The 18,086-nt window shown below is 41.1% G+C and overlaps 1 protein-coding gene across 12 annotated transcripts in view; it reads right to left on the minus strand.

Moving 5' to 3' along the window:
• Nucleotides 1-9,720: 9,720 nt before the first annotated feature.
• The window catches only part of CEP170 (centrosomal protein 170), a 128,818-nt gene continuing 120,452 nt past the window's right edge, over nucleotides 9,721-18,086 (minus strand). For 9 of the 12 annotated variants that reach the window (XM_064594409.1, XM_054508086.2, XM_054508085.2 and 6 more), the window contains 3 exons: nucleotides 14,555-14,648; nucleotides 13,764-13,815; nucleotides 9,721-12,043 (listed from right to left, as the gene is read on the minus strand). In XM_064594409.1, the coding sequence (XP_064450479.1) occupies nucleotides 11,754-12,043; nucleotides 13,764-13,815; nucleotides 14,555-14,648 (436 nt within the window). In that variant the 3' untranslated portion in view covers nucleotides 9,721-11,753. Of the gene's footprint in view, nucleotides 12,044-13,763; nucleotides 13,816-14,554; nucleotides 14,649-15,570; nucleotides 15,668-18,086 lie in introns of those variants that run through there. The other 3 variants (XM_054508084.2, XM_064594408.1, XR_010412361.1) reach the window with 3 other exon arrangements.

Below are 18,086 nucleotides of genomic sequence, written 5' to 3' on the forward strand. Positions count from 1 at the left end.
GCAGAGAAAGAGTTGATCTGACTTATGACCTATGTCCTATCTTAAAAAGATCGCTGTGGTTATCTGGGGACAAAGGCAAGAAGCAGGGAGACCAACTGCAAGAATTGCAAGAATCCATGCAGGTGATGAGCGTGACTCAGACCAGCAGGACAGCTGTGGAGTGGGTGAGAAGTGGTCAGATTCTGGATATTTTTCAAGGTAAAGTCAGGAGGGTTTTGTGGGTGTGAGAGAAAGAGGAGGGTGAGAATGCCTCCAAGGATTTTGCTTGTTTGTTTTTTCACCTGGGCAGCTGGAGGAATGGAGTCCCCATAATTGAGGTGGGGAAGGCTCTAGGTTTAGCAGGTTCCGTGTAAAACGAGAGATCAGGTGTTTAACTTAAAACATGTCAAATCTGAAAAGTCTGTGGGCAGAGAGGCAAATTTCCACTTCACCCTGGGTGACACAGGTGTCACTTTTCCATTGTCTGGTGTCTTGGAAACCCCACCGGAGACAGAGCCAAGAGAAGCAGACAGCAATGCTGGCCATACCACTCGGAAGATCTTTGACCTTCGGAAGGTCACTCACACACTTACCTCTCCTCATCTATGCACTTTGGCAATAAAACATGCCCACGGGGATATTATGAGCATTCAAGGACCTGTGAGTATGGCCATAAACTCAAACATGGAATTGAAAATGGCCTCAGTGTCGCTGCAGCTGCTGATTCACTGGGGTTGTCTCATCAAAGGGGTTGGCTGGCTGCTTTGGGATGAAACACAGCACATAAAGTAAACCAGAGTCTCAAGATCCCAGGTATCTAAAACCACAGTTTGGAGACACTAAAGTCACTGAATCTTTTTCTTCCTTTCATAGGCTGATTTATCATTCCAGGCTAGTCCATTCTGGGATAAATCCTTGAAAAATTCCTTGAGCAACGTAAGCTCTTTTGGTGCGTCATAAAATCAGAAATTATATAAAGCTCCATGACCGTGCCTGGAAGCTGCCCCACACCAGCTGGCTGTTGAGGCTGGGTCCCGGACCCTCAGAACCAGGCAACACCGAGGCTCAGCTGCCGCTGAGCTCCCTGCTCCATGTCTGGAGAGCAGCGGAGCACAGATGGGGGCCAGCCCCGGTGTGGTCTGGAGGAACGGGAAGACACTTTGAGATGGATGGGCCTGGAAGTGAGGAACAGCTTTCCACTTAGCCACGTGACCTGGGCAAGCTAAGGCTCAGCTTCTGCCCCTGTAAAATGACAGCGATGACCTCACCTGACCGAGGTTGAGAAGGAAGGATGTCAAGAGACAGGCTGCACAAGCGCCTGCCACATGGGGGGCATTCCGCAGTTTAGTCCCGCCCCCCAGCTCGGGCACATGGTCGGTCTACCCAGTGCTGTCTCTGTCTTTGGGATCATGGGAGTACACCGTGGGGACAGCATCCAGTCACCTTCCAGGTGTCAGCTCAACATATCCTAAAGCATTATCTTTATCTCGAAAACCCATTATGACTTGCTCATCCATGGATAATCTGAATTCTTTTTTTTTCTTTTTTAACTATTAAACAGGTTATAGCTCCATTCCATATATCCCCTAGTGCAATGAGGCCCTTACATTTCCTGTTTGAGCATGAAATAATTCCCCCAGTTTTCGTGTTTGAAAACTACCTCACTCAAGCCTCCAAGAGTTTCTCTTCATCCTGCTAATCTGGAGTTTGGTGAACTTGCTCAGGCTCCCCGCACTTTGGAAGACGCACTTTGGGAAATGTTCTTCTGTGGTCTTTTCCGGGAGCCAACAGCTATAACAAGCAGACAGGTGCACACATGCCTAGGGACTGACATTTCAGGTAGGTTATCTCAGCTATTTGTAAGACAGGCTTAATTATAAATTAAGCCTTAATTATTCATTAGGATCTTGGGTCTAGGAGAAAAAAAAATCTTCAGATATTTTGTTTTTTTCTCCAAACCCAACAAGAGTGAATCTTTGCTACTCAGAGAACCCAAAGATGAATACTGAGATAAATAATGCAGTTTAAGCAATACATTGCTCTGAGGGAGCCCTGTGACATTATTATCCTTATAACACACCCTTATAAAATAAAATGTGAAGGAGAAAAATAGTTTCTTTTTTGCTTATTACTTTAAGAATGAGAAAACCCTAATGGCCTTTAGTGAACAGCATCTTCTCCAAATGCACTATCAGCGGACTTCTGAGGGATTCTGGAATGGATTCACTGCTTTCTCTGAAAACCAGGGCATGACCTATTTCATACAATCTTGTTTTGATTCAAATGCATAGGAATGAAAAAGTAATTTCCAATGTGCAAAGCCAGCAACCTTGATGTACAATTTTGCTCCCTGAGTGTTAAGATGGAAACAGCACATGGATTTGCCCAGTATTGTCTCTTGTGTGGTTGGAAAAGTGTAGGTAAGTGGGTTTGTAGTTCTCCCAGCCCAGGAGATTACCATTTTTTGCAGTGACCACCTGCATGGGACAATCGTCTTTGTCCTTCTCTTGCTCCAGCCACTGCTGTGGCAACCACAGCGTTGAATGGATGTTACGTGGCGACACCTGCCATCTGCCAACAGCCCAGCATGGAGCACCTGCAGGAGCAGGCCAGCACTCCCACAGGCCTCCCCTGCATGCACGAGGGATGCTTGCACAGCGGGAGGTGGGAGCTGGTGAGCAAAGGCTCCTCCCACCCTTCAAGTGCTCGGTCTATTCTGAAGCATGGTCTACACAGTTCATTAGGTGGCCTTGGTGGGATCAAGCCTAGGTGGCCTGGAAGAGATGACCCGAGAAGTCATCACTGACCTCCCTGTTTCACTCTCCCCAATTCCTCACTCCTGTTTTCTAGGAATACTTTCCCAAAGGAGAAAATTCTGGAAGCCAACTAAGACAATGAGCTAGACACATATATTAAGGAGCTCGTGATGGATTATCAAGGGCTCTTGGAGGGGTGCAACCCCCCCCCCCAGCCCCGGATCTCGCTGAGACCACAACTAAGTCACCGACCAAAGAACCAGTGTATTAAAAAAAAAAAAAAGCCACAATTCTCTGAAAAAAGAAATTCTGAAATCTTCTTTAGTAATTCCATTAGGGATTCATATCTTCATTGCATATAAGTTTTCCTAAATAGGAGGTGGAGTAACAGAGGCCTGGATGTTGGATGTCAGCTCAGTGTCTATAATTTCATAAGCCAGTAAATGAGTTCAGTGGCCTCTGTTCTTTTCAGCAATGCTGGTTCAGGTTCTGAAGAGAAGTTCACTGCCAGTTCAGGTCTCTTTACGTTTCGTCTCCTTCAAATGTGTGACAAGTCGATCTGAGGAATGACTCTCCTTGTTAGACATGCTGGAAATTCAGCATCGGTTTTACTCTTTTAACTGATCGACGTTCTGTGAGCACATGTCAAATAAAGGAGGGAAAGGAGATATATCTCAAAACATTGTTTTTTGAATTGACACATCTCGGGCATGCAAACAAGCACAGAAAGTAACAAGTTTCTAGGGCATACCATCAAAATAAGACAGTTGTTAATACTTTATCTTATTTGCCTTAAACCCACCATTTCAGTAAACAAAAATGCTATTTTTAAATAAAAAAACGTGACAGCCCAACTAAAGACTCACCCGATGTTCATCTCCTTCTCTTCATCCTCAGGGATAACTCCATTCAGGTATTGGTCTGAGTCATTCCTATCTATGCTTTTGTCCTTCTGCATGCATATGCACCCAGAAATAATCGGGTAGTCCCCCGCATTCTAGCTCTTGCTGTTGTTGGGAAGTCTAGTTGTAGTTCCTGGTGAAAAAAGTCTCTTCTCTCTTTGATTACTTTTAAGATTTTATCTTTGACTTTGGTGTTTTACAATTTCACTACAAGGTAACCAGGTATTTAAGAAAAATGTATCAGGCTTGGGGCGCCTGGGTGGCTCAGTTGGTTAAGCGACTGCCTTCGGCTCAGGTCATGATCCTGGAGTCCCGGGATCGAGTCCCGCATCGGGCTCCCTGCTCAGCAGGGAGTCTGCTTCTCCCTCTGACCCTCCTCCCTCTCATGCTCTCTGTCTCTCATTCTCTCTCTCTCAAATAAATAAATAAAATCTTTAAAAAAAAAAAAAAAAAGAAAAATGTATCAGGCTTGACACTGACTGCAATTTATAAATCTAAGGATCCGTATCATTTCTGGAAAAAAGATCATCTATTCTCTCCTTGGACAATGCCTTTCTCATGCCTGGTCACCCTCTCTTTGAGGTGGCTCTTGTGAAAATCTCCATTCTGACTGCCTAGCATGCACACTTGCAACGCTCATGTCCTTTCCTTGCACCCAAGCCCCTGGTCACCAAGTACCAGTGACCAGCAATCTCTCCGCAAGACACAGAATCAGCTCTGTATTTCAGCTTCCTTTTTAATCCCCGGCCCTGGAAAATTTTGAGTTAAGTTATGCTACTAAAACCATGTTTGTTATACTTTATCCAGTCTTTTAGGTGTTATGAGGGAGAGAGATTTTACGTCTGGTTGATATTGATTAGAAGGACAGGACAACACATCTTAAAATACATCTTCTTGCAGATTCCTCTCTCTCTCATGATAGATTGATGACTCTACCAGGGTCTTAATAGAATGTAATAGCTCAAAGGTCAGAAGTTAAGGTTAGGAGTACCTTGCTGATCCACTGCCTTATAGCTTATGAATATAAAATGCTGGCATTTCAAGTCAAGGCATCTATCACTCACCTCCTGAAGAGTTTCAAAAAGGACCTTCCTTACTGCCTGCAATGAACTTAAGATAGTGCTTTGAGGTGATCATGAGGTTTGATTCCAGAAATTGCTAAGTGATTGGGTAGGGGTAGGTTGGGAGGAGGAGGAGGAGGGGGACAAAGGGGCCTCTGACAGGCAGAAGCTTCTGTCTAGCTCACAATCCTTCTCCCCCACCCAAGCTGCTTTGTGAGTCCCAGGGCTTTGTATCAGGGCTGATGCCAGGTTAGGAAACCAGCTTCAGAAAGTTCCAGGTCAGCAAGTTTTCTGACATCCTCATTGTACTCCAGTGCTAATCACAGTGCCTAGGATAAGTAGATGTTCAATCAGTACTTCCTGAATGAATAAGTCATCTAAGACATTTCCAGAGGGCTGAAGCGCTCTGGCTGGAGAGGCAAGGGGAAGGGGAAAACAAGGGCAAGTTCCAGACAGGTTTACATTTGGCAATCTTTAAAGCTACTGTCTCCTCCATTCTGAACTTCCCTCCCACACACAGTTCCCAGTGTCAGGTGACATCAGAAATGGTCATGGCTGGGGCGGCTGGGTGGCTTACTCGGTTGAGTATCCAACTCTTGATTTCGGCTCAGGTCATGATCTCAGGGTGGTGAGATTGAGCCCTGGGTTGGGCTCCATGCTAGGTGTGGAGTCCACTTGAGATTCTCTCTCTCCCTCTGCTTCTGCCACCAAGAATATATATATATATGGTTGGTGAAAACTAAGAGCACAAGCGGGAGGCAGGGAGGCAGGGAGACAGGGAGGGAGGCAGGGAGGCCAAGCCCCCATTGCACATGCCCGCCTCCTCGCTACCACCTGAGCTCTGGGCTCCCTGAGAGTGAGGCTGTGCATGGAAGGGGCTACCGTTAGTAACTTGCCAGGTATGTGGCAGGTGGAGTGACCCTGGTGCAAACCCCACCTGTGCTGCTACTATATACATAAATATAAAAGAAATGGTCATGGCATGGATAAGGGGGGTTTGAGTTGAGGATATATTTTGTTTGGGTTTAGGATATAATTATGTGGTTCCTAGTCTCTTCTCAGTGTAGTTAACCTGTTGTTGCCACCGGTTCCCGTGTAGGAATGGCCTCCAGAAACTCTCCTACCAGCCATTGGTGCCAACTCCACCTGCGGGTGCTAAGGCTCTCTTGCTTCCCGGTGGAGATCAAGTCACGGGAATTTTCCACGCTGCCCACAGTCTGCTTGCCAGATACACTGTGCCACAGTTGTCCCCAGTTATGTTGCCCGTCTCCCGGCTGGCACTGCCGTGACGCTAGAGCGCCTGCTCCCCCTTCCCCCCCCTCACGTTGTGGGGGTCCTCATTGTCTGCTAGAGAAGACATTCTTCTCTCTTTAAATTCCAGCTAAGGCATTCTGTCAAAGCCTGAGAATCTGCTTTCATTTCTCTGAAAGCCATATAAATTCCCCCAAGGGCTGTGGTCGTAAAAATCTCAAAACCAGAGAGAATTAATTACATGTGAGTTTTGCTTTCTATCCTGCCACAGTCCTCCTCAGAGGTTACGAGCAATTGGTTGTCCAAAGGGAGAAATACGAGGGAAAACAAATTCTCCAAATACAGCCCTGGCCAAGCAGGGCCCGCCATATAGAAGGGGTTCGGGAGGTGCTAGGCCCTTTCTCCTGGAAGTGGGGTCATCATCACTAGGACGTCCTGGTTCAGCCCAAACCACTGACAGTCTTCACATGGGCAAAAGGGAAACGAGCAGACTATTATGGTGGAGACACAGAGCCGGAGGATTTCTGGGAGAAGCAGCTTAAGGAAGAATGACAATGAATGGAAGAGTGAGTGGCGAGTAGTTTGCTAAAGGGCACGAGAAGAGAGGCAGAATTACTATAAAGGTAACAAGGTATGTTTCTGCCACAAATCTGGGGAAGAGAGCAAGGAGTACACTATCTGAAGGTCAGAGAAGAAAAACTAATGTAACAGGAAGATACCTCAGAGAACAGCTAGCTCTTTACAGATCAGGAAACAGGCTGGGGTTGAAAAAACTTCCCCGAAGCCAACAATAGGTTAGGTTTAGTTGCAGGATTTCTAACACACCGAATGGCTTTCTGCTGCCTCTATACTCCACTGTCTCTTCATGACCGAGAATAAAGAGGATAGAAGTCAGTTAGACCCCGGTTCAGAGCTTGACTCCCAGAGCCTCTTACTTGACTCAAGCCTCTACTCCTTCCTAAAATGGGACTCATAATTCTTGTCTATTATAATTCTGAGTTGTTGTGAAATTTACATGAGGTGCTAAAGAGCCCAGCCCAGTGTCAGCACACAGCAGTTGCTCATTTTAGATTGATATTCAAATTCTTTGGTAGGAACACAGTCTCGACTCTCAAATTGGCTTCCAGTTCTCCCAGTACAACACATTTTGATACAAAAATCTTCACAAGATCTTATTTTCTGTTTAAGAAAGAACATATGGTGAAGATTTTATTTAACTCATCAGCTAATGGTTCCCCCATCACAATAAGATGTGAAAACCAATACAAAGCAAACTGCAGAGGACAGACATATATATAAGCCCAGGTAGAATGCTAACAGGTACAAAGCTGGTCACTTTCGGGCACAGTAATGAGCTGCCATCCCCACCTGATGCACTCCCCGCCTTCTTCTACTACTTACTTTTCTTATTCTTTTTTTTTTTTGGAAACAGCCTTATTGTGGTCAAATTCACATACCTCTTTTATATAGATATACAGATGTTATAACCATAATGCACAATTAACAATTTTTAGTGTATTTACAGTTGTGCAACAATTACCACAATTTTAAACATTTTCATCACCCCAAAAGCAACCCCATAGTCCTGAACTATAAACCCCTAATCTTCCCATCCCCTACCCCCCCCCCCCCGCCCCAGCCATTGCCAACCCTTAGTCTACTTTCTGTATGTATTTATCCATTCTGGACCTTTCATATAGATATCATACAAGTGGCCTTTTGTGATTGGCTACTTTCATTTCTCAGAATGTTTCCAAGATTCATCTACATTGTAGCATGCATCAGTACTTCCTTTTCTTTAATGGCCAAATAATATTCCATTGCATGGCCCATTTTTATCTTACACTGACTGTGCTATTTCTCTTAAGATGTAAAATATGTAAAACTCATGAGGTCTAATGGGCTAGAATGTTCTGTTCCTTTCCAGAACGGATCCCTGATACTAAGGTCAGTTTCCCCATTCAAGCCACAGGCTCCCAACAATGTTGGATTCTGGTTGCTTTCCTGAAATTTATTTTATCTGCTTCCAAACAGGTGAGCACAACTGGTGAGAAGGATTTTCCACTCACTCAGCCTCTGGCCAAGTCACCACTATGGCAGCCACGGTGAATGCTTCGTGCACACCAGCTCTAGAAAAACATAAGTTCCAGGCCTACCAGCCAAATGTTATGGTCTGATGTGGTAGCCGGAGGGGTCTGGTCTGGGAGTATGTGCTTAGAAACGTGAAGAGAAAAGAAGGCAGTCTTCACCTCCGCTAACCCTCCGGGCCACGCTGGGCGAGCTGTGCGAGTGAAGTCCGGCTGACCCCTTCCCTCCCTTTCCCCACGCCCGCCAGCACCGGGTGCTCTACAGGGGTGTTGTTCCTCCTTCGGATGAGAAGAATCCTAGCAGACCACTTCCTTCCTGAGAAATGAGGGGTTCCCAGCAAATTTGCATTTCTAGGGAGGAGCCTACAGAAAGGATCTTTTCGGAGCCAGCTGTGTAAACTCACTGGGGAGAAACGGCAGAACGTCACTTCTCCACCTGACATCATCTGTGGACTTAATTTTTAGTTTCTCTTTTTTGTGACTCTATTCTAGCACAGAAGGTCTGTGAGGGCGATAGTTGATCGCTGTTCACTGGTGGTAACCCGGTGCCCATGGGCATCAGGCACTCGGTACGTGTTTGTTGAATAGAAGTAGGATCTGGACTATAATGGAGGACAAGGGGTTTGGAGAACATGGTGAAAGGAAGGTTTTATAGAACAAAGCATCAGAGACAAGTCTTTCTGGAGAAAAAGAGGAAGGGGAGCCATTTCACAGCCACAGAGCCCTTGGACTGGACTCCAGTTGGCACGCGGAGAATGACCACGATGCTCTCGTTCTGTAGATCAGAATGCGGAGAGGCACATTTTAGCTAATGAGGGATGTGTCTGGATCCCAGGCTTCCAAGCCTAATTTCCTTTCAAAAGTTAGGATCCTGACAGAGATATGGCAAGCAACGCCAAGATGAGGGAAGCCAAATGGCACAGATGTTTGAAAGTGCAGGGTCTGTTCAGGAAATAAGATTATCTTAGTGACCTAGAAGGAAGAAACGTGTGTACATGTAGCAGGGAGGGAGGAGGGAAATGCAAGCGCATGGCACAGCCCTGTTCTGTGGCCCGGTCAAGCGAGGAAGCTTCACAAAGAGGTCAGTGGGCCTCTGAAGAAGGGAGGGGAGGTGGGTGAGCAGGAAGGAAGGACAAAGAGAGGCAAGTGCACAGAGCCGCCAAGAATTGCTCCAGACTGTCGGGAACCTGTGGGAGAGGCTGTACCAGGTATCACAGACATGTAAGCAAAGGACCAGATCTGGAAAGCCTACGAGGGTCAAGCTGAGAAACAGAATGTTGAACAGTATTCAAGATCCTCGGGTATGGACGGTACAGTGCAAGAAAATGAATCCGAATGGATAGTTCTCAAATTTAGGATGTCCAAGATACTTTAAATTTCTTTGTTCCCCAAATATATCATGATCATAAAGCCTTCTGATGATTCCAGGACAGCAAGAAATAAAGGCCTTGTGTGTGCACATTACAATTAGAGTATTAAGCTAAGAGAATGAGATTTATAAAAATTTGCTACGAAATCTTTTCTTCTTTAGTCAAAATACTATGAAGTCTCACAATTATCACATGTAAGTTAGAACTGAAGGATTCCTTGTTTTGCTAAGCCTTGGACAATGGTGTATAGTTATTTGGTAAACTGATGAAGCATTAGCAAACCAGATGGTAGAATAAAATGTACAATCAATGTATAAAGTTCCAGAAACACTTTATTTAAAAATGGAGTTGTAAATGCATAACAAAATAACATAAGTAATAAATGTAACAAAAATAAATAAGGAGGATAATGTATTCATACAAAATAAAAATAACATAGTAAAAGGCCAAATGTTTATAATTGAACAAAACCGTGTAAACACTTAAAGGATAATGTAAGTTGAGTAGATGCTAATATTTTCCTAAACAACTCCTTACCTACTTCCATGGGGTATCAGTACCCACACATTAAATAAAAGAGGGAGCAGTGGTGATTATTTTGTTTGACTTTCTCTTCAAATGGATTGACCCTGTTTTAATGTTTCACTTATTCCTTCAAAGCATTTGTATCATTCCATTCATGTTCTTTAAAACCTTTTTTTTTCAGTCTTCCTTTATTAGACAGAATGGAGAAGTTAGCTTTACAAGGAGAATAGTTCATTTGCCATTTTTTTTAATTTAAAGAAAAATATGAGATTCATTATACAGCAGACTTTTGTTTTTACATCTCTACAAAAAGGGTTCTTTTGCATCTTTATTAACTGGCCCAACAGTACAGGAGTTTTTAAATCTTGTAAAGTTTTGAAGCATAGAGTTAGTTTGTCTCTTGAAACCAATGTAGTACAGGATTATTGCTGAAATACTAAAGACCATTCATAAAAGTTGCAAAGCCGCAGTTTTAACCTTTATAGGCTGATGGGGTCAAGGGAGAAATCCAAGTCTACTAAGTAATATTTAAAGGAATTAAGATTCACCCAAATTATAGTGTTCTGGAAACACAAAGATAATGACTTTCTTTTAAAACTTATCCAAATGTGAAGTTACTGGAAAGAGAAAGAACAAGTTTACAGAAGGTATTTTTCCACAGGCTTCCTGTTTAGTAGCATGGCCTGAGCCTTCATCGTTGCCGTCTTGCAGGGTACTTATAAATGTTTAAGATGGACAGGATTTACTACTGGGTCCTACAGGGAAACACACAGAAGCAATTCATTGCTTGGGAGTGAAACTATCAGCTAATCTTATGACTACTGGTTCTCCAAGTCTCCTAATGAAGAAAATTTTAACTCCATGATCATTTCAAGGGAATTTTTTTTTCAACTGTCACACATAAACTCGGTAACACAGGACCAATATATGTGTTTTCAGTTTAAAAAATATACTCCACCTAAGTAGTCTAGTTTAATATTTCTAGTTATCATTTGCCCTAAAATGAGACAAAATCTTACTTCCGTTAAAAAAAATTGAAAAAAAGTGCCAAATTGAGCTTGAAAGTGGAGTAAAACATGGAGGGGTTAAAACAAATACAGTATTATCAATCTCCTATGTACAAAAAAGATGGTTAGTCCTTATTGATATACAGCTATGTCCACCTACCACTCCCGGCAAATCTTAGTGCAAACATAATAGTTCATCTCCATAAACCCCAAGACAATTTACGTAGCAACAAAGTTATATAAATCACATATATGCTGGAAAATTTCAGAACACAAGAACGACTGTTTTGAAAGGTCAGTTGGACTGTGGAGAGTAACATGTCATTGTATCCAATGGTAATGAATACTAATATAAATCCTATTATTAAGAAGCAAATATAAGTGTTTAACAAATCTGTACAGATGAAGAGGAAGTCCATTTCGGGGAGCAGCTTGGCACAGAAGACATGGGGGTCAGAAATGTTGGGTATTTAATTTGCTTGTAGGTCACAGCATGGCTTAAAGAAAAAAAACAAAGATCTATGAAGGGAAAGGATGCACTTATAGAATTCAATTTGAAAATCATAAAACCACAAAAAGCAAAACTGCCACAATCTGCTTTTTCCTACATGGGCATACTCGTGGTTTTCTAATGGCCTGAAATGATTAACAGGATACCACATCATAGGTAAAAAAATAAATAAATAAAATTAAGAAGACAGAGAGAACAAGATTGTAGCTGACCAAGCTGTCTTGTTTTGTATAAGTCAACACTATGCTGCTTCCAATATTCCTAGTCATTCCACGGGTACTCATTTTTAACGATAGAGAGAAAGTCATTCATGTACTGTAACGTCTTCCTCTTCCCCATCAGGGTTGAACCTATTGAAATGGATACTGAAATCAGCCTCAGACTCGGCATTCTCAAATTCAGCTGACACTGCGAGAGCGGCAGGATGGGGAGCCCTAGCTTCTGGCTGGCCAAGTGTCGGTGTCTGACCCGGGCTGCTGTGGTTATTCACGGGACTGGACTTCTGTTTTGGTGGAGATGGCAAGATAGAGCTGGGGAATCCCATGTTGTTCAGAGCCTCCAGAGTTCCATCCGGGTCAATCATAGCATTGATTGCTGAAGGAAAAAAAAAAGGAATACGGGGGACAAAGATAATTGTAGATGCAGTTAAATTTGGATGTGAACACTGCTTATGACTCGGATAATGTTTCAACTAAGGATGCTTGTATGAGCTTAAATTTGGCCAATCCTTTTGATACCGTATTTAAAACCCATTTTTAATAATTCGGGGGCTGACCTCTACTGTAGACGATACGGACCTGAATGCTTTCTCTGGTGCCATGAACAGGCTCACATATGGGCCCTTTTGGAGTCTGTTGGAAGACTGAGATTTGAGAGAAAGATCTTTCTGAAATTTGCTTTCATCACTGTGACAGGATAGGGAAAACGCTGGGTGTGATTTTAATAAGCATTCCTAGCTGTATTACCACGCAGATAACTGGGGGTTCATTGCTAAGATGGGGTTCCAAGGAACTGGAAGGCTGGGGAGGCCGGGAGAACATCATCCCACTCTGAATGCTACCACAGCATGCTGTCATTCATCCTGGTAAGAGTGTGGGGCCATCAGTGTGTGCCCCTGAGCCACGGGGACGCCCTCAGAACCCAATGGCAGCTCCAGCAGGCCATACAGACCTTGCTACTCCATGGGAGGGACCAGTGAAAGAGCAGCTTTCCATCCAAAAGATCCTTGAGTGATTTTCAACTTGGCACTGGGGAGAGTGGGAGTTGGCAGAAGGAAGTACCTTTGATATAACAATTACTCAAGAGGTCCTTTTCAAAGTATACTCCCCTTCCATCAGCTAACACTCTTCCCCATGGGGGTAAAACATAACCCTTCGGGGTGTGGAGACTGACCAGACGTTAAGATCATTTAGCGAGGACCAACATATTCTGCCTATGGTAATTCAAGAAACAAAGACTGAGTAGAATCAGCAGTTGACTCTGGAAGCTACTTGTTGTGCAGACTTCTAGTTCAAGACACACATGGGCATTCATGCCGGAGTAAGATCTGGTGCACACGGGGAAATAATGGCCGGTCAAACTTCAGGAGGCACAGTCTCTTTTTCTTCTCTCCCTCCTTTTCTGGTCCCTTTGGCCAATATGCGCTCTTTTCTTGTGGTTCACCCAAACAACTGTTATTTGTATCAGAATACAAGTTCATTTGGGTTACATCACAAATGTCAAATCAAATAAATAATGCCAACTGTCAATAGCATTCTGAGCTGCACGCATATTTTAATATTATTTTACATATTTTTCATATATTAGTATTTATGTACATATAAAATAGATAATATATATCATACTGTGAACTAGTCTACAACAGCTAGCCTATATGCCCAAGATTTAACTTTACCTTTTTATTTATGTTGGGTTTTATTTTATTTCTTTTTTTAAAGATTTATTTTGAGAGAGAGAGAGAGCATGTGCATGTGCACGCACACAAGCATATGAGTGGGGGGGAGGCGTAGAGGGACAGGATCCCAAGCACACTCCACACTGAGCTGGAGCCCCATGTGGGGCTCAACTCCATGACCTGAGCCGAAATCAAGTGTCAGACACTTAACCCACTGAGCCACCGGGGCGTGCTCCTATTTATATTGGGTTTTAAAGCTTCCTTTTTAGGAGTAATGTGGATATGTAGAACTATATTTTTACCCGTATGTTATTATATTTAACCAAATCACATTATAATAGAATATTTTAAGAAATACCACTTAGAATGTACTTGTCTGAAATCGTTAGCTCTTCCTACTTAATTCAGTAATATATGTACCTTGTAGCTGCTTTTCAACTCTTTTCAACTCCTGTAATATAGAAGAAATCTCCTGTAGGGAAAGCAATGACAAAAATTAGCTTACTGTAAGTAAAGCATTTTTATTGGATAAGCAACGAATCTCACACTCCTCTTAATTGCAACATTTAACAGTATCTACACGGCACTATATCTGTAACAACAAGATAGGAAATAATTATGATATCCAAAAAATGAGATTCAAATTTTAAAATCTTTAATATTTAACTACAATTATTTTTTCAACAAGATAATAAAAGATGAAAAGTTCATGATACTACTCTATAAGCAAAGATTTTGAAAAACTTGCAACGATCAACCTTGCAATAACTTTGTAACAGTGCATAAGGATTTTCTTTGAAAAATGTATCAACTGCGACTTAGTTTTAGGATGACTCCCTGAACCACAAAAACCTGTACAGATTCTTGAGGAGGAGACTAGCAATCTCCTGAGGAAAAGGAAATGATTCATGTCCACTTCTATTTGAGTTCGGCTCTTATTTCAAATTGCCTATTTATAATGTATAATCATTACAAGAACAAGAATGTATTAGTGAGAAACATAAAGAAAGTTCCTCCTTCATACCATTTATAACTTTGAAACAATCAACATTTTAAACCCCTGTGAGAGATAGTGGAAGGCATAAAACTTGAAAAATCTGTGTATTTCATCTTTTTAAAAATGTAAATTAACACTTTAAAAATAAAAATATCATTTCTTTAAGATAAACCTATCTCTTAAATGTTTTAAAATTCAAGAAAAATTACCATACCATGCTTGAGGTTTTCACGATAGGGACCTCACTCTCAGCTCTTAACTTGCTTTCTATTTCATCCCAGTTCCGATCCTTGTCTTTAAATAATATTCTAAAAATCAAAAAAAACAAGCATTTTACTTTCCATGTTTTAAAAACCCATCATATGTTTAACAATAGTATAAAAGCAATGTATCTTTTCAAAGCTCCACAAGGATAAGTAAACCACTAAATATTACATAAACTATAAATAAAATACTGAACCAATATTACCAATAAACTTATTTATGTGAGGAATCTATATTAAAAAGTGAGTAGTTATGAATACACACGTAAATCCTTTCATAGTTATCTTATTTGTTATTGAAAACCAAATATAAATAAATATAGATGATATAACCCCCAAATTTTATCTAATATTTGTAATCAACCATAAGATGACCACTTATTAAAACACAATTTTGTTCAGATGGAACTTATGCAGTATAAATGTAAGATGAAAACAGACTGAATTAGATATGAAAAATTATTGATTGATTAAAGTGTGAACATTATTTTAAAGGCTGAAAATTAGGAGTACTTACTGCTTTTGTCTTTAAAAATCTTAATTTATGTTAGCATAGTTGTATACAACAACCAATTAGGAGTTTAACACTATCCTCTTGATAAAAACAACTGCCAATAAAGATAATTATCCTGATGTTAGAAACTAAACTCAAATATCTTAAATTTATAAAAAAAGTATCACAGAGTTTTGATTTGTCTTTCAGAAGTAGTATCCTTCTCTCCCAATACTTTGGAATCTCTGAGACATTACTCAGCAGTTTAGAGTGATGGAAATAGTAGACACCTTTCTGGTTTCTTTTAAAATTTCTTTATTGAGCCTGGAAATCTAATTTAACTGTCTTATATAAACATCAACACTGTACAAATAAGTAAATTATTACTACTGGAAGCTGATCAGTGTTTAAGTAGTACACTAATTTAAATTATTTGTATTTCTTCTAAGATCAATAATGCCAAGTTCAACTTACTTTTGAAAAACATGAAATTCATCAACATCAAATGAAGTCTGGAACATCTACAATTATACATCGCCATGCTTAAAAGGGCAATAATGGTTCTGGAAAACTGATAGAAGAATATTCTTCTGTTATATTTTCTAAACCCAAAGACTAATAAACCTCCTTGCCAGCCATCTAAGAGCTGATATCGTAATGACCAAGACATTAAGACAGGTAAGCAAATTATGTGATTTGTAAAAGAGTCACTTGCAGCATTAGGATTAGTGGGAAGAAAACAAAGACTGTTTCAGGGACCAACTGAGAACTACAATGGACTCGTATAATATAGCAAGTCTGCGCTTAGCCACACTGTGCTAAATAGAAGTCCAGTGAATTTTGCCAGAATATGGTTGCTGGGTAAAATGCTTGGGCTTCTCAAACTGTTTTTTTGTTTTTTTTTAAGATTTTATTTATTTATTTAACAGAGAGAGACACAGCGAGAGAGGGAACACAAGCAGGGGGAGTGGGAGAAGGAGAAGCAGGCTTCCCGCTAAGCAGGGAGCCCGACGCGGGGCTTGATCCCAGGACCCTGGGATCATGACCTGAGCCGAAGGCAGATGCTTAACCGACTGAGCCACCCAGGCACCCCAAGGGCTTCTCAAACCGTTAAAGGATACATGTATCACCTTTGCTGGAAATGGCTCAGAATGGTCACCTGAGGTTCCTGACTCACACACACAAAAAGCCCCCCAGAGCTCTAAGCCACTGAAGGGATAAAAAACTTACTTTAAGACAATGCGTAAATATTGTGGTAGGGATTTAAGAAGCCAAACTTGGCATTTTGACTTTAGGAAGCATACTCAAATACACTATTTAAATACTAAGGAAGCAGAAAACTAGATCAAGACATGACTTTAGACCAGGCCATAATGGTTAGAACTTAACTGTCTTTGTTTAAAGATCATTATAGTCTTTCAGAAAAAAAAAATTCACAGCTTTTGAATGATCTTCATATATTACATTATGGATTCAAAATAGTAGTCAGACTAATGTCAGCATGGAAAATACAGTAAATACCAAGGATAATTTCATTCAGTAATTTTTAACTATTAAGCTAAAAACCCTTTTTGCTAAAGCAGTTGGTTTTAGAATAAAAAGTCTCTGGTTCATATTCTAAGCCCTTCACTATCTATTCTCTGGCACATCCTCAATACCTGCAAATCAGGGTTACGAACTGGTAGTTTGCAAACAGGACCGTGCTCACAGCTTGAGGGTGTCACTTTCACACGGAATAGCATGAGAATGCTGTAAAACAGTTCTTGTATAAATATTTTCAATTGTGTCCATAGAAAGTATTGGGGCAATTTAAACAGGCGTATATTTAGGCCCAGGTAGGCATCTGAGTTTCTAACTCCTGGCATAAAACTTAAGCACCAGTCATTTCCCAAACTACCCTGGTATTCCACACAAAAGGCCCAGGCTCTCTCCCTTAGATTTGGTTATTAAAAACTATACCAATCTTTGAATACTACCTTCCATAAAGCCTCCCCTCATTGTCCTAGATGAAAGCGACCCTTCTTCTGCCTTTACCTCTAACTGGGCACCAATCTATCACATGCCACCTTGTACAACAATTAACAGTAGATATGCTTTGCCTTGCTGGCCAAATTGTAAACTTCGTAAGAGTAGGAATGATGTTAGATCCTCCTGATTATCTTCCATAGAGCCTGCCATAGTGCTTTACACATAGTAAAAGTCAATGCTTACACTGAAGGCAACCAAATAACACCAAATTAACTTTACTGAGGCATTTTTACTTATTTTGTTTGTTTTCTTTTTTTACCTTTCTAAATTCTGTTAAATTTCTGAGACAGTTAAATTAATCCATCAACCAATGAATGAATGTGTTCTTTGGTCTCAATTTTAATTAAATGTCAAAGCTACATGAAGTATTTTTCTTTGGAGAAAACTAGGGATGAGTTCAGAGTGGACTGAGGAACAGTCAACGGGAAGAAAGAATGGTACCAGTCAGGTGCACTATGAAAATCTACTGAATGAATAAAAGAGTGGATGGGGACCCAGTTAGTGTGGAAAGAGGGCTTGTATTTCAGCAGGTAGGATGAAATGACAAGGGATTCCCCATTTATAGACGAGGAGAATTCAAAGTTTTCCAGTTGGCAGGTCACATCACCACATGAAGAGACTTATATGGCATTTCTATGGATATGGCATATCAAGAGGACCCACATTTAACATTTTAGCCTGTCACAGCTTTTAGCCTTACGATTCAATAACATGATGTTCAATGTGTTTTTACCATGACTGGGTACTCATCAAACACTGATGAAATGTATTATTTCATCATATAAGCAATATGAAATTATATTTGTGTGGAATATTATAATTCACAAACCATATTCAGACATGGTTTCATTACATCTTAAAATTTTAATGATAGGAATTAGAAATTAAGTCATAGCATCAATGAATTTCTGAAGTATTTTTACATAGATTTTACACCTTGAGCCTTCTTTTATACCTTGAGC

Source organism: Mirounga angustirostris, unplaced genomic scaffold (assembly GCF_029215605.1).
Source record: "Mirounga angustirostris isolate CCGP_5_RB_7025 unplaced genomic scaffold, mMirAng1.0.hap1 SCAF_6, whole genome shotgun sequence".
Lineage (NCBI taxonomy): Eukaryota > Metazoa > Chordata > Mammalia > Carnivora > Phocidae > Mirounga > Mirounga angustirostris.